The sequence below is a fragment of the Xenopus laevis genome, chromosome 8L (genome assembly GCF_017654675.1).
Source record: "Xenopus laevis strain J_2021 chromosome 8L, Xenopus_laevis_v10.1, whole genome shotgun sequence".
Lineage (NCBI taxonomy): Eukaryota > Metazoa > Chordata > Amphibia > Anura > Pipidae > Xenopus > Xenopus laevis.
The window spans coordinates 87101896-87117242 of record NC_054385.1 but is presented as its reverse complement, the minus strand read 5'-3'; the positions used below and the strand labels follow the sequence as shown (position 1 = coordinate 87117242).

The window sequence follows — 15347 nt, the reverse complement described above, 5'->3', positions numbered from 1 at the left end:
TTAATATGAATGAATTTTGTTACAAGATACACCACCTGCTGGTCAGTTTCTGACCATGGTCCAGGCGAGTAAGTTGTGCTTAGAATTGCACTCTCATCAATTTTACATTCACTTATTTTAAAGGTTTACATATCCTTTAATGGAATCCAACCAACTGGCAAATCAATTTTATATGCTATTTAGACCAATTTGATAACTAGTAATATTTAGCAAGCCTTTTTGGAATTCTTTATTTCAATACCAATCAAAATAAGAACTGGTTTGGGATGCTGGATCCCCTTACATGCAAATCTCATCACTTTCTGATTTCTGGGAGGATCAATCACTAGTAGACTGATTTAGAATAAGAATCTGTGTCCTTCCTTTTTTGGGATGATATATTCCAAAATCATTACAGATCAATCAAAATCAATAAGAGATCTTCATAAATCAGCCCCTTATTAAAGAATCATCTACTGATGCATCACAAGGGGTCAACAGCCACAGAATGATCCAAATAACATAAATGAGTAATTAGCAGTTTTACTTTGATGTACAAGATTTTAACGGTATCCTTTTTTACATTTTTAATTAGTTGCTAAACCAAGTGCCTTAGGGGAAAACAGCAAAATTAATTAACTAATTTACAGCATTGTATAAAATGGCATTAATAATTAATTTGGGAAACTATTTCGAATGTAAGAAGAGAGTTCGGTGAAAATGTCATCAGATATGGTGGATATATTATCATATGTCACCTATCTTTTGGAAGATACTAAATCAGACTTTGGTAACACAACTGGAACCATTTGTAAGCTAGCTATTGGCTGTAATTGGAGTTAATCGAGCCTTTTTTCCCCCAGCAATCCAAAAAACTTAAGTCTGCATGAAAAAGGCAATTTACAGGATAACAAAAGCCATGGAGATTTCAAAACAGATTTGTTGTGCAGCCCTTCTAGATGATTAAAAGAACTGATGAGTGATCAAGTAGATGCAAGTCTCTTGGAATATGAAGTCATGTAGTTTATAGCTATTTCAATTAACTCAACCATCTAACCAGGTAAAAAGGCATATAGATTTCAATGAACCTTAGTTTTAGAGGAACATTAAAACCTTTATAGAGACAATGTAATTAGTATTTATTCGCTGGCACATGTAGACTTTAGCTGGCTATTAGTGATGGACAAAATAGTTTGGCAGGTTTATTTGTACAGGTATGGTATAACAATCTCGTTATCTGGAACCTTGCTTAGGGATGGGCACACTCCATATGCACAGGGAAACCCTGAGAATTGTGTTCTCCGACACCATTTTGGGGCCCTGTGATAACACAAGGGAAAGTGCATAACAAAACAACAAGTCCGTAAACGAGGTACCGGCAAGGATTTAGAAGAGACGTGGTAGAGAATCAGGCAAAAAGTTCATGGCAGGTGGCAGGAATCAAAGTCAGAAGTCAAGCAGGAGTCTAAACCAGGAAAACAATCTCAGAATAAACGCTTTGGCTGGAACAGTAAACTAGAACCTCGCTTGGCCACTTTCAAAATGAAGACTTGGCGCCAAAGTTTGAATCCGAAGCCTCTTCATGACGTCATGACGCTCAGCGTCATGATGCCAGCGTCAACCCGGAAGTGCGCACCTGCACACCGAGAGCCTACGAGAGATGCGCCGGGAGGTAAGCAATCTCCCGGTGCGTCTGACATATGGGATCTGATATCAGAAAACCCGTTGCCCAGAAAACTGTGAATTATAAGGCTGTTCCTCCATTTCATGACTTTTTCTGCAATTTGAAACAGTACAGATTCGCCCATCACTACTGGCTATATGTGTACTAAAATGTTTAAATATACAGGCAGCTTTAATTGTTTAGGCTGTTTTGCCTTGTGAAATCCACTACCAACCCAAATATCACCCCATGCACCCGCACTTCTGCTCCTCTACATAGATAAATTATGAGATTGGCCAGGTAAAACTATAAAGTATCATTGATTTATTTGTAGCAGCACTCTGTGTTGGCTGCTGTTTTGCTGTTTGGAGCTTAAAGGAAAACTATACCCCCCAAACAATGTAGGTCTCTATTAAAAGATACTGAGTAAAACAGCTCATGTGTATAACCCTGCTTCATGTAAATGAACCATTATTATAATAATATACTTTTTTAGTAGTATGTGCCATTGGGTAATCATAAATAGAAAATTGCCATTTTAAAAAATAAGGGCCGACCCCTGAGATCGTAAGATTCACTGTGCACACATACAAACCACATGTAAGGTCACATGAGCCAATTAACAGACAGAGTTCTGCCTTTTGCTTCCTCACTTCTTCCTGTTACAGTTAGTGTTGTAGTATTTCTGGTCAGGTGATCTCTGAGGCAGCACAGATAGAGTCACGAAATGGTGGTTCAAGGCTAGAGATGTAAAAGGGCAATATTTATGTAAATATATATTCCAGTTTGGTAAGATTCTTTAATATGTCATTCAATTTGATATAAACTATCTGTTGCTTAAGTATTCATTTTGGGGGTATAGTTTTCCTTTAAGTAAGTCTAAATTTCCAAAAGTTTCCTAATAACCTTATATGGTGGCTACAAAAGAAGACTGGCAGGGAAAATGTCACTATTCATGTCAACTGTTCTACGAGGTTACTATGGAGGCAAGTGGTTCATTTTTAGTTTTCCAACAATAGAACACAGTAGGGGAGAGCTCAGATGCAAGGGCCCCCGGTCCCTATGCTTTTCTTACAAAATAAGTGTATGTCTGGTGACAGAGATCTAGCTGAGGCAAGTTGCGGAGGAAAAAAAGATTCCGTTTCTCTAATTAGCTTACAGCTGACAACTGGGAACAATGTGTTTTGGGTTGGGGGGGTTATATGGGCATGAAACAGCAGGGGGTGGTAGGAGGAGGTAAGTGTCGAATTTGGCATAAAGCAAGTATTGGACACATCCCCAAGTATATGTTGCTAGGGTACAGGAATAAGGAGGAGGATTCCTAAACACCATCTGCTACAAGCATTCCACCCCAGAGTCACTATGGGAACCTATAGACTTGTTAGTCCTTTTCTTTCACATAAATGTCTGTAAAGAGATGGACTGCTCCAACTACCAGCACTTACTAGACAAACCTTATTGCAAGCATGAAACAGAACACTGACCCTTGACATACAGTAAATCTTTTCTTCTTCACTTGAGAAAGGTGCATAGAAACACAGACATTAACACTATCCCTAAAGGGAGTCTATAATCCTTTTTAAGCCTTACATTACAACAGGCATCAACTTGAGGCTTTCACAGAGTGCCTGAAAAAGTGCAAGTCAGATCCCCGTAGCTGCACCAGCAATCAAGCCCTCTTACATGACTATCACTGTGAGTGCAGTCGCTCCTGCAGGCAATGGGTACAATAATTACAGTGATGAAGAGAGAGTGGCAATAGAATCAGCATGAAGAACGAAATTATGCAGAAATATGCTTCTTTCTCATGTGGGTGTAACACGGGTACCCATGCTACAGCCATGTTGCTTTTACCATTATTAGTATACCGGTAAGTCACTATAGTCAGTGTTGGACTGGCCCACCAGGATACCAGGAAAACTCCCGGTGGGCCCAGGTTTCAGTGGGCCCTCATTCTGCCAAATATTTGTCCTATTTCATGGCCATTTCCTATTTCTATGAGAACAGAGAGGCTAAATAGATGGAATAATAGATTATAGTATGTTAAGAAAACAGAATAGGCAAATAGAGGTTTAGTGAAATAAAAGCACGAGTGGGCCCCTGGCCTAATTTTTTTTTTGGTGGGCCCCTGGTTTAAGGTTTTTGGTGGGCCCCTGGTGTCCCAGTCCAGCACTGACTATAGTGCAGAAGCTTGCAGCAGATAAGCTTTGAGGAAGGAATCCATGCATTCAAGGCACTAGTAACCCTATGAAACTATGATAGCAAGGATAGCCATCAGTATCAGAAACCTGTATTTACCTGAAAAGGGGAATGATAGAACCCCATGAGATTTTTCCTAACGGACTAACGGAGCACCAAAAGTCAATATTCTCTATAAAATTGATGGCAATGTTTTTACAGATCCATAATCCTGTTATGAGCAAAAATGGGTCAAAACATATTTCAGTTCACAAAGGGGTCAAACCACAATAACATCAGAATTAAATATATTGTATTGAGATCTGTGTTTTTTATGTTTGATTTTGAAGATGGAAACAACTTTTGCACCAAATCAGAGATTTGCTTTCTGTATTCTATCTAAGGTTTAATAATCAAAGTTAATTGCAGATTTTTTTCGAGATGTTATTACTTTACACTGGTGCAGTTTTGACTGCCTGTGTCTAAATGCTGTTTATGTGTTTTACATAAACATCTCGCTGTAAACTGTTCTAAATTGAGTTTCATTAAAAGCAGCTGTCAGAATTGATACAATAGTTGCTAATACTCCAGAGATGCTGCTGAGAAATGTATCAACTAATTGTAACAGTTCAGAATCTGCACTTGAATTACTGAGCTGACAGACTGAAACACCAGACACAGGAACATTGAAATTTGAACTTAGATTTTGGACATACGATAAAGAATGGAAAGCAATTGAAAAAAAGTATTTATTTCTGGCAAATAATCTGAAAACAACTGAACTGAAAAAAAGTATTTGGAAGGTGAACAACCCCCTATAACAACACTTAAACTTTAAATGGTTTCCTTATAGCTATTTTATAATTTGTCTTTTGCTTAAAGCCTTTATTCAAAAGCTGATGCTTTTACTGTAAATCTAGCATCCCCAATATACTTAATATATACATGTAAGGGCAAAGCATATATATATATATATATATATATATATATATATATATATATATATATATATATATATATATATATATATATATATATATATATATATATATACACACACATATATATATATATATATATATATATATATTTACCCACTCAACTATCTTCTATTTTTTTATTTTTTACATTGATCCCATTATTCCTTATGCATTCAATGATGCCCAAATCCAAGTCCTGACGTATGTACACACTGTCATTCACTTCTCTTCTACAGCTACTAATACTGCTTGACCTCTCAGCCGCATTTGACACTGTAGATCACCCTCTCCTCCTCCAGTCCCTCCAGTCGCTTGGCCTTCGTGACACAGCCCTGTCCTGGTTCTCTTCTTACATCACCAATCGTTCCTTCAGTGTCTCCTACAATGGAGTATCATCTTCTCCCCTACCTCTTTCTGTTGGAGTTCCTCAAGGCTCTGTCCTGGGACCATTACTATTCTCCCTCTATACTTACTCCCTTGGCAAATTAATAAATTCGTATGGTTTCCACTACCACCTCTATGCTGACGATACTCAGATCTATCTCTCATCTCCTGATCTCAACCCAGAACTCCTAACTCGCGTCTCCTCCTGCCTGTCCGCTATCTCTACCTGGATGTCACAACGCTACCTTAAATTAAACCTCTCTAAAACTGAAATGGTTCTCTTTCCTCCAAGAAACACCAGTAGCATCCCGGAAGTATCCATCATAGTTAACAATTCTACTATCACCTCCTCTCCCCAGGCCCGGTGCCTTGGGGTTATCCTAGATTCTGCCCTGTCATTCACTCCTCATATCCAGTCACTTATTAAATCATGTCACTTCCACCTAAGGAACATATCCAAAATACGATCATTTATCACCCAAGACGCTGCCAAAATTCTTATTCACTCTCTCATCATATCGCGTCTAGACTACTGTAACTCTCTTTTAATTGGCCTCCCCCTCCAGAGACTGTCACCTCTCCAGTCCATAATGAACACTGCTGCGAGGCTCATACACCTCAGCAACCGCTCATCCTCTGCCTCGCCATTCTGTCAATCCCTGCACTGGCTTCCGTTACCTTTCAGAATCAAATTCAAATTAATGACACTGACTTTCAAAGCACTTCACAACTCTGCTCCACCCTACATCTCTGAACTCATCTCTATATACTCACCCACTCGCTTACTACGCTCCTCTACTGACCTGCTACTCAACTCTTCTCTCATTACCTCCTCACATGCTCGCATTCAAGACTTTGGAAGGGCTGCACCCCTCCTCTGGAACGCTCTCCCACGATCTGTCCGACTTTCTCCCAACCTTTCTGCTTTCAAAAAATCTCTGAAAACGCACTTCTTTCGAGAAGCCTACCCTCACTCTGCTTAACTACCAAACGCAACACCACATACAACACCACATTTCTCACCCACTTACTTCGATCTTGCCCACTCCCACACCTTGTGTATTACTCCCTTCCCTTTAGACTGTATGCCTATGCATAGGGCCTTCCTCACCTCTTTGTACCTGTATTGATTGTGATGTTTGTTACTCCATATATTCTATGTATGTAATTCATGTGATGTAGTTGTATAATCACAGTTACTTTACAGTGCTACGCAATATGTTGGCGCTATATAAATACATGTTTATAATAATAATAATAATAATAATACAGTTATAATGTTATGCTTATTCCAAATGCCTAGATAGGTTCTCGTAAGGAATATGGTTACAAGGTAGCCCCTCTAGCTGTACACATAGTCGAGTGCTGTCACTCTCAGGGCCGCCTGCACAATGAGAACAAGAATGGCAGCCTCAGAATTCAGAGAGCAATATACAAGGTTGATTCAGTCAATTGTCAAATGTGGCTACTATTAGGCTTAATGATTATAAGAAGCTTCCCTGATGTGTTGCTCTCATACTATTCATTTTCCCCCACCCACATACCCCATTACAAAAGTGATTTGTATTAACTTTCTTCTTATCTCTATTCTTATAATCTCCCTGCTTTTCCAGCCCCCACACCCCTCTTCTCTCCTTATCCACTCCAACCCCCACCAGCTCATTCACATTCATGTCATTATCATTTCTTCACATTCTCATTGTCCATCAAATCCTGACTCACCTCCCATTCTACACACATTCCCTCTCCCTTAGCATCCCCCTGCTCAGTACTGATCTCTCCCTTTACCCTCCAGTCTTCACCCCCACCACCATTTATATTTCTTTATATTTCTGAACCATCTCTAGGTCTCATTTTGTATTATGCCCTTCCTATTTTCACACCAAATTGATTCTCCATACCAAAATAGGTAAATCTAAAATATAAGACACATAATCCTGTTTACCTTCAAAATAATCCTTTTATTGGCAACAAATCAAATAATTGCACTTACCTGGCTATCAATTCCGGAAGCTTCTCCTATACATTAAATAGATATATGTGCAGCTACCAAAGCATTTATAACAGATCATTTTAGAATCTTGCAAGACACCATGCCTGTCGGTAAAGAGCATTCATTCAACAAAATCAGAGACGCACAATGAATGACACTACAAAATGTGATTACCTGTGCTGCACTGAAATTGTCATACTGTGTAACCACTAGTGATGAGCAGTGTATATCTTTATAATGGTGGAATCAGCATGATACCAGACAAGATGTAGAGACACATAAACACCCACTGGTAAGGTTACTGTATCTGCTGAACTATTTGCAACTCAGAGTCAATGATCTCATCTACTTTGCACAATGCTGCATTTGCAGACACGAAGATCCAAATTGCTTCATTTGTACACATCATGTAGCATGCACCTGTCTGTCTGCATCTAAATCAACTCTGCCCTGATTACCTCACTGAAGGGTCAGTGGATTGAAAATGCTTCATTTGCCTTCTGGGCACCAGAAGCTCTTTACCCATTGTGCTAGATTATTGACATTTCTGCTATTCTAGCAAGTTTAATAATGCCTTAACCCTACTGTTTGCACATGAATGCTAAAATCCTGAGAGTCTGGAAATTGCAGGGGGTATACTCTTTCTACTGTCAGAAAGTCTCTTCTCCCACATCACAAACCCTTTAATACAAAGGGAAAAGGGAAACAACATGTACAGAAACAAAGTAACCTAATCTGATCAGTAACTGTAATGTAACAGCAATATTTAGAATAAACATGGACTTTCAGATGTAACATATATATGCCTAACTAATGCTATGAAATGTTACAAGACAACAAAAATATTAGGGCTCATTTACAAACACAGGGCATACTGCAAAATGCACTTTACGGATGCAAATGTTTTTGGGAGATAGGCAGTATCAGGATGATCCGACCCTTGGGCCCTAGGACCCAATGATTGGATCACAATGAGATTCAGGTGGTCGGAGTGAGGACCTCATCAATGACCCAATGCAGTCCTCGCTCTGATGGAATTTTTAAACCTGTCCAATCGATATGTGCCTGATTTTTAGTAGCCACATAATGATTGGGGAAGCCCGTCAGTGGACCCCATACAATGGCCAATAAGCTGCCAATTCGGCCTGTTGGCAGCTTTATCAGCATGTTTATGGTCACCTTAAGACAGAATACTAATAGTTTTTTGATATGCAAAGCCTCCAGTAACAGAAAGCTGAAATGGCAGTATGACATCACAGCAAAATGCTACGGATAATTCCACCCTTACTGCCCAGCCATCAGTGCATTTAATGACACCCTATAAAGATGTCTGAACTGTTGTACAGATCCAACAGTTCAGTCTCTCCAGACAGAAAATATACTGGTGCCTTTTCTCTGAACTATTTTGAGAGGTGAGGGGGGCACATATCCCTTTCAGTTGTGTTCATGTTACCCACTCATATGTAATTTAATACTTTTAAAGTGGACCTGTCACCCAGACACAAAAAGCTGTATAATAAAAGTCCTTTTCAAATGAAACATGAAATCCAAATTCTTTTTTTATTAAAGCGTTTATAGCTGTTGTAAACTCATTTAAAATCCCAGCTGTCAATCAAATATTGCCTGCCCCTCATCTATGCCTTGGGTATAGAGGCGGGGCAAGCAATTACTTTTATTTTCCATTCAGCACTTCCTAGTTGTCAGTGCTCTCCACACATTCCCCCAGTTCTCTACACCATTTAATTGTGTAACCAGTGCATGGGGATGAACATCGGGTTCCCATTCTGGTGCACAAACAAGATTTTGAGATGATGCCTTAAGAACAGTGTCCACAAAGTGGCTCCTGCCACTTCTTCTTCTACTACTATAATTATGAGGTTTCAGACTGATGGAAACAAGATTCAAATAATTTATACAGTGTAATTAAAGTTCATTTTGCTTGACTAACATGATAAAATAGGATTTGGAATAATTATTTTGGGTGAGTTTTAAGGGCTATGTAAAAAAAAGCCCTAAGTTTGCTCAGGAGCAGTTACCCATAGCAATCAATCAGTAGGCGACATTTACTGGTCACCTGTTTAATTTAAGCAAACTTAGTGCCTTTTATTACACATAGGGGTAAGTATATAGTCAAAATACCTGCCTTGTAATGCTTTTAATGGAACCCTTATGGCAATGACACACGGTGACGACAATTTTTAATAGCCCAGATCGATGTGACTAATTGCCACAGCTCCCCTCTCATACACAAACATACAAGTTGCCACATGTAAAATACACCGTACTATTCCCAGGCCACTGGAGCTTCAGGTTGACACTGGGCCTTTTTTTGAGCAAGGAGCCACAAAATCTATACCAGTAGGAATATAACGGCTGGTAGGTCACTGGTAACTACAAATCACCATTACTAACACTATGGCAATTAGTCACCGAAATCATGGTTTCAAAAATCACTGTGACTAATCACCCCATGTGTCATTGCCCTTACACAAAGATGCCTCGTATTGAAGCAACAGTATGAAAATTGAAGTAAAGTAGACTATCTAGCTGATCCTTTAAATATCCAGTGGAGTCACAGAAATGACCAGCTGTCAGTCTAACTTCACAAGGCATATGTGCCTTCCCCATAGTTGCCAATTTCAGAACAGAGGGTTCATTTACCACCTCCTTAAAGAGACAATAGAGCACGATTATTACAGATGTATTTAAGAGCTCATGTTCATTCCTCTCAGGTGGAGGGATCATTTGTGCAGTTGGTCAATTTGACAGTTCCAGAGTCGAATGCAGGAACTGTTCCTAGCAACTTGGGACTTTGCATGCCACCCTCAGAGAACTTTATCATGAGTCTATTTAATTAATATAATGCAAAAAAAATAGGTGTGCAGCCATTTATTTGACCCAACTCTTCACGACATTATAGGAGGCAATGTCAGTGAGGGGCAATAATGCTGAAGGGTCATGTCCAGACTGGCTCATACACCATCTTTGTGTAATCTAGACCCACCATCCAAGCATTACCTACAGGTTAGGTATGCACCACTATATAATGTATACACATGCATACGCATACAGTATATAGCTGACAATTCTATATATATATCAGATATATGACAAGCCTACGAAACAAAACTGCTTTACATCTGCATGACTAAACTGCATTACCTCCCTGTTCATTTAATAAATGTCAATTGAAGGACCCATCAAACACTCCATACAACAGCAGTTTTTCTCCTTGCCTTTCTGGTGCCTAGCAGACATCAGTGCTCAGCTATACAGTACGTTATCAGCTTGGTACCTGCAGGATGTGCAGCAGTACAGGACTCTGCAATGCGTTACAGTTCTATATTCAGACTAAGGACTACCTCTGATTAAGTCACCCCGTGACCTGTCCCTGTATGATGTCATGCACTGATAAAAGTCCAATTCAGTACTTTCAGTACAATATTTTCAGCCTTGGTACCACTATAATTAAAGGCTTTGGTAATGCTACAATAATGCAGTTTCATGGTGTAATTTATCTAAATAAACATAATGACAATACCCAGTATTGGATAAACATGGCAATACATTCAGATGAATTCTATAGATCACTGACAATTTGTTGTTTCATATATATAAGCTGTTAAACATTCACTATTTTGAGGCTGCTTTGCTAATACATATTGAAATATTGAAGTATTGATGCTGTCAGCCGGCAAAATAAATGGCAATTTTCAGTAAGTGCAAGCCATGCTCTGCATGCGAAAAGCACAAGTACCGATCCTTTAACTGGCTGCACACCCCTCTAACCATTTTACTTTATGACTATAACAACCAGATTCTCATACAGACCCATATGGTAAATAAATCACAAAGAGTCTGGCAGAATTTCTAGGGAGCTACGAACTACATTTTACTGGTTTGTGAGATATTTGCTTGTGATTTCCTCTATGTAAATGTTCAGCAGCAGCACGTTCAATTAATATCTAGCAGCACTGGCTCTAATGTGAAATATATTGCAGGGACTGAAGCTAAGCAGTAAAGAGACTCATTATGCAGGAGCAGCCACTGCTGTGCGGGATCTGACTCTTATGCTGAGAGGGGGTTGCCTGCCATGTAATTCTGCCATCGCTTCTGTCTCTTGCTGAAGGGACAATGCCAAAATCTGAAGAGGATAAATGGTTCTCTTTGGCTTTTCCTCAGTGTGAGTCCCCTGGCCAGATCTAAGGACTTGTATCAATGAGCAGCAGGCCTGTTGCCATGTTTTATCCTCCTGGCACACCCATTATGACTGAAGCCAAATGAATCCAAGACTGGAAGCAGTTCATTGATTCATATACATAGACAATGGTGTAACTACAAGTTACTGGACTCCACAGCTAAATCATTTTAGGGCCCCTCTAAACTTAAAGAATAAGATATTTTTTTAAACTTAGTCAGTGCCACTTTGGGCCCCCTATCCTTCCTGCCCCCCCCCCCCCAACAGTCACAAGGTCTGCTCCCATTTATGCAATTATTATAAACACACTAAAAAACAATTGAACCTTTACTAGTACAGGTATGGCATCTGTGATCCAGAAAGTTCTGAATTACAGAAAGGCCATCTCCCATAGACTCAATTTTAATCAAATAATTTAAATTTTTAAAAATTATTTCATTTTTCTCTGTAATAATAAAACAGTGACCCTAACTAAGATATCATTAAACCTTATTGGAGGCAAAACAATCCTATTGGGTTTATTTAATGTTTTATTATTTTTTAGGAGACTTAAAGATTTCCAAATTACGCTAAGACCAATTATCAGGAAAACCCAAGGTCTGGAGCATTGTGGATTGATGATTTCTGACCTCTTCTACAGAATCTTGTGTTGTTCTTAATCTTATCTATGGCCTGAGTGAATAATAATATTTTTGGCTCCGCACAAATATGCCTTTCAGATTCTAGGAGTTGAATTCCAGATGGATGAGTTGTATAAGAATTATGACTCTGTATTTACTACCATCGTGAACTGTAGGTCCAGTTGCCATCAGGGCGGTATTTTATAAGCCTGGCCAGTAGAAATGATGCTTGATGCCAATGTTATTAATAGGGCCATCTTTTCAGAAAAGTTGGCAACCCTAATTATAGGAGGGAATTTAATTCATATGGGTCAGTCTTTTTGGTGACCCTTAAGTGTCAGTACTGCTGCTTTTAAACATTTCCCATTCATATACATTGGAGCTACAGGAAGGTGATTTTGGCACTTTGCAATTGGCTAAAAAGTTCCATGAGTGCCATAGTCATTAGGGAGGCAAAGTTGCATTGATTCCCTTGGGCACCTATGGCAGTTGTGGGTAGGGAGCCTAATAGCACACATCAGATTGGCACCCAATAACACAGCGGAAGAAAAATTCCCAGCATCCACTTACAGCCACAAAGTGTACAGCTGTAGTCTTAACGACTATATGTCAATTGTCCTGGTGACTAGGACTGAGACTACTTTCAAAAGGTTTATAAGCTTTTTTAAGTTTGGGCATTTACTATTATAACAAGAAATCCCATAGGCTATAGGAAGTATAGTCTTTTGAAGTATTTTAAGAACACAAGTCAGAACATTATGCTGATAGTATTATAACTACAAGTCAATTCATGGACAAGGTCAACATAGTGATAATTTTAAATAAAGTCCACCCACTGCAGCAATTCATTTTGCCCAACTATCTCTTCTTTAGCAAAACCTTCTGAATCCATAAATTAAATAACACTGGAAAGGCGTACCTGCAGCTCACCTGTCTGCCTTCCCAGCATTCTCCTGGTGCCCCAAGAATGCACACAAGTGACTTCCATTGACTCCTGGATGCCTTGTGACATCATGTAGGAAGGTTCCATATAGTGAACAGTGATTGGTCCTTGTACATTCCAGAGATGGTGCCTTTTCTGTGCTATTTCATCTGGGTGTGTAGTTATGAATAACTGATTGTGTGTGTCAGTGTGTGGGGAGGTGGGAATGGGGCGGTTGTTAGTGGGAGCTGGGAGTTATAGACCAAGAACAGCTGTCAGCACCCCTGAGTTTTAATCAGCAATACAATATGTATGTTTTTAAATTATCAGAACCTCTTGAAAAACAATTTTTTTTTTAAAAAAAAAAACACTTTCCTTTAGACTTAGCCTGGACCCAAAGCAGCTGTGGTACTTTGTGGTGACCACACCAGATATTTGTTAATTGTTGCTTTTACAACGGGGTCCAACCTGCAGCTCTCCGGCTCTTGATGAACTACAACTCCCAGAATCCATTGACACCTTCCATACTTGGATGGCAATACTACCATCCCCCCAAAAGTAATCAGCTATGCTTTTGGAGGAATAGTAGAGATGGGAGATGAACAACAAGTTGGAAGCCTCAGCCTTGTCCCTAGTGGCCAGATCAGTGGCTGAACATGCTGGTGCAATGCTAAGTGGTACAGGTGCAGGCTGCTGAGGCTCCTATCAAATAATCAAGCCTGCCCTGGGCCACAAGTGGAACTGCATTCAGTAACAAGGCCTTCTACAAATGCCAATATCTCTACCTGTTACGTATAGCAGGCCACACTACTTGGCTGGTAAATGAGCAGAGGGCCAGGCAGTGAGTAGTAGAGACAGGTGCCCAATATGACAGTATTAAATGGGTGGTGGAACTAGAGGCAAGCGACTCACCTTGTGCAGTTTCCACATGGCCCCCAGAGCCTTGACCTCATGGCTGGAGTGCTTTCCCTCCTCCAGGCACTGGTAGCACACGGGCATCTTACATTGCACGCAGTACATGCTGTGATTCTCCAGCTCATGGTCGGTGCAGGTGGAGATCTTGCGGGGACTCAGCCTCCTACTGACCCGGCCCTGCGCGGGGGGCAGCAGGCGATGCTTAGCGAGGGGGCCCCGGGGCGGGTGGCAGCGCAGGCGGCAGGGCTCACAGTAGAAGACGTCGCACTGCTCGCACATGACGGTGGCCTCCTTGGGACTCTTCTCGCACAACTGACACCTCAGGGCGGCCGCCTTGCTCTGCTGGTAGCGCTCGATCACCCCTTCCAGCACCCGGTTTTTGGCAAATCCCCGCAGTCCCCTCTCGTCCAGGATGAGGCTGCGGTGACACTGCGGGCAGGTGAGGCACGAGTTGCGGGGGCCGATCATGGGAAGCAGCAGTGCAGCAGACGAGTGGTGATGGGGCTGCTGGGGAGGGGGCATGGCTGGGGGGAACACCCGCACCCCGTTGGGAGATTTCTGGCACGGAGTGGTGGGAGCGCTGGCGAAGCCCCCGTACGACCCGTAGCCGCTATCCGCCTCGCTGTACAGACTCATCTTATCCAGGTCCAGGTAGTCATAATCGGACACCCCCGAGGCGCGCCGGCTCTGCGGGGACTCTGAGTCCGGGGTCTGCACAAGGATGTTCCGGGCACAGGACAGGCACAGACTGTGGGAGCAGGGCAGGATAATGGGCTCCCTGTAGAAGGAGCCGCACACCGGGCACTTCAGTTCTTCCTCCATCTCTTCCATACGGTGCCACTGGCTCTTCGCACCGAGCTCTGTTGGAAGACCGGGGCAAGTCTCTTCTACCGCTCCCCTCCCGCCCGCGACAATGCGGGGAGCTACACAGAGGCAGGAACCTCCCACGCAGCGGAGCAATTGGGCGACTGTACAGCGAGCTGGGAGCCTTATTGGCTTTCGTTGCTGTCAGTCAAAATAGCTGGCGGAGCTAACAGGTGCCTAGCAGCAGCATCCTCAGCATCCCTTGGCTTCCAGTACAAGCGGCCGGGCTAATTGTCCCCAGGCTCCTGCCCAATATTTCGGCTGTGCAACGTTAGCCAAGGTCATTTCTACTAGAAAAAGGTCGACGGTTCCGCAAAAGGCAATAGCAGCTGTGGAGTCACAAAAGCTCCCCGGTTACAGCAACCTGCCGAGCATCAGTCCCTATTATGACTGGATTGAAATATGTCAGCCAAGAGATTCTGCAGCAGCTGATGCCATTTAGTATTACATATAGGCAAAGAAACTATTTAATTCTGAACTGTTTGTTATGAACATGTAGTGATGGGGGCACCAGAGGCCTGTTTGTCAGTAGAAGTGAGAGGCACCCCTATGTCAGACTGCCACGGGGGATTATTGTGGATGTGTCACTGAGATGTGAATGTCATGTATCACACTGTATCACACTGACTGCTCACGAATCCCACTGGGATG

The 15347-nt window shown here is 41.4% G+C and overlaps 1 protein-coding gene across 8 annotated transcripts in view; it reads right to left on the bottom strand.

The window, feature by feature from the left end:
- trim9.L (tripartite motif containing 9 L homeolog) overlaps positions 1-14855 on the bottom strand; it is a 60219-nt gene extending 45364 nt beyond the window's left edge. For 2 of the 8 annotated variants that reach the window (XM_018230543.2, XM_041573053.1), the window contains exon 1: positions 13830-14852. In XM_018230543.2, coding sequence (XP_018086032.1) covers positions 13830-14663 — 834 coding nt within the window. In that variant the 5' untranslated portion in view covers positions 14664-14852. Of the gene's footprint in view, positions 1-13829 lie in introns of all 8 variants that reach the window. The other 6 variants (XM_041573051.1, XM_041573052.1, XM_018230541.2 and 3 more) reach the window with 6 other exon arrangements.
- Positions 14856-15347: the final 492 nt, after the last annotated feature.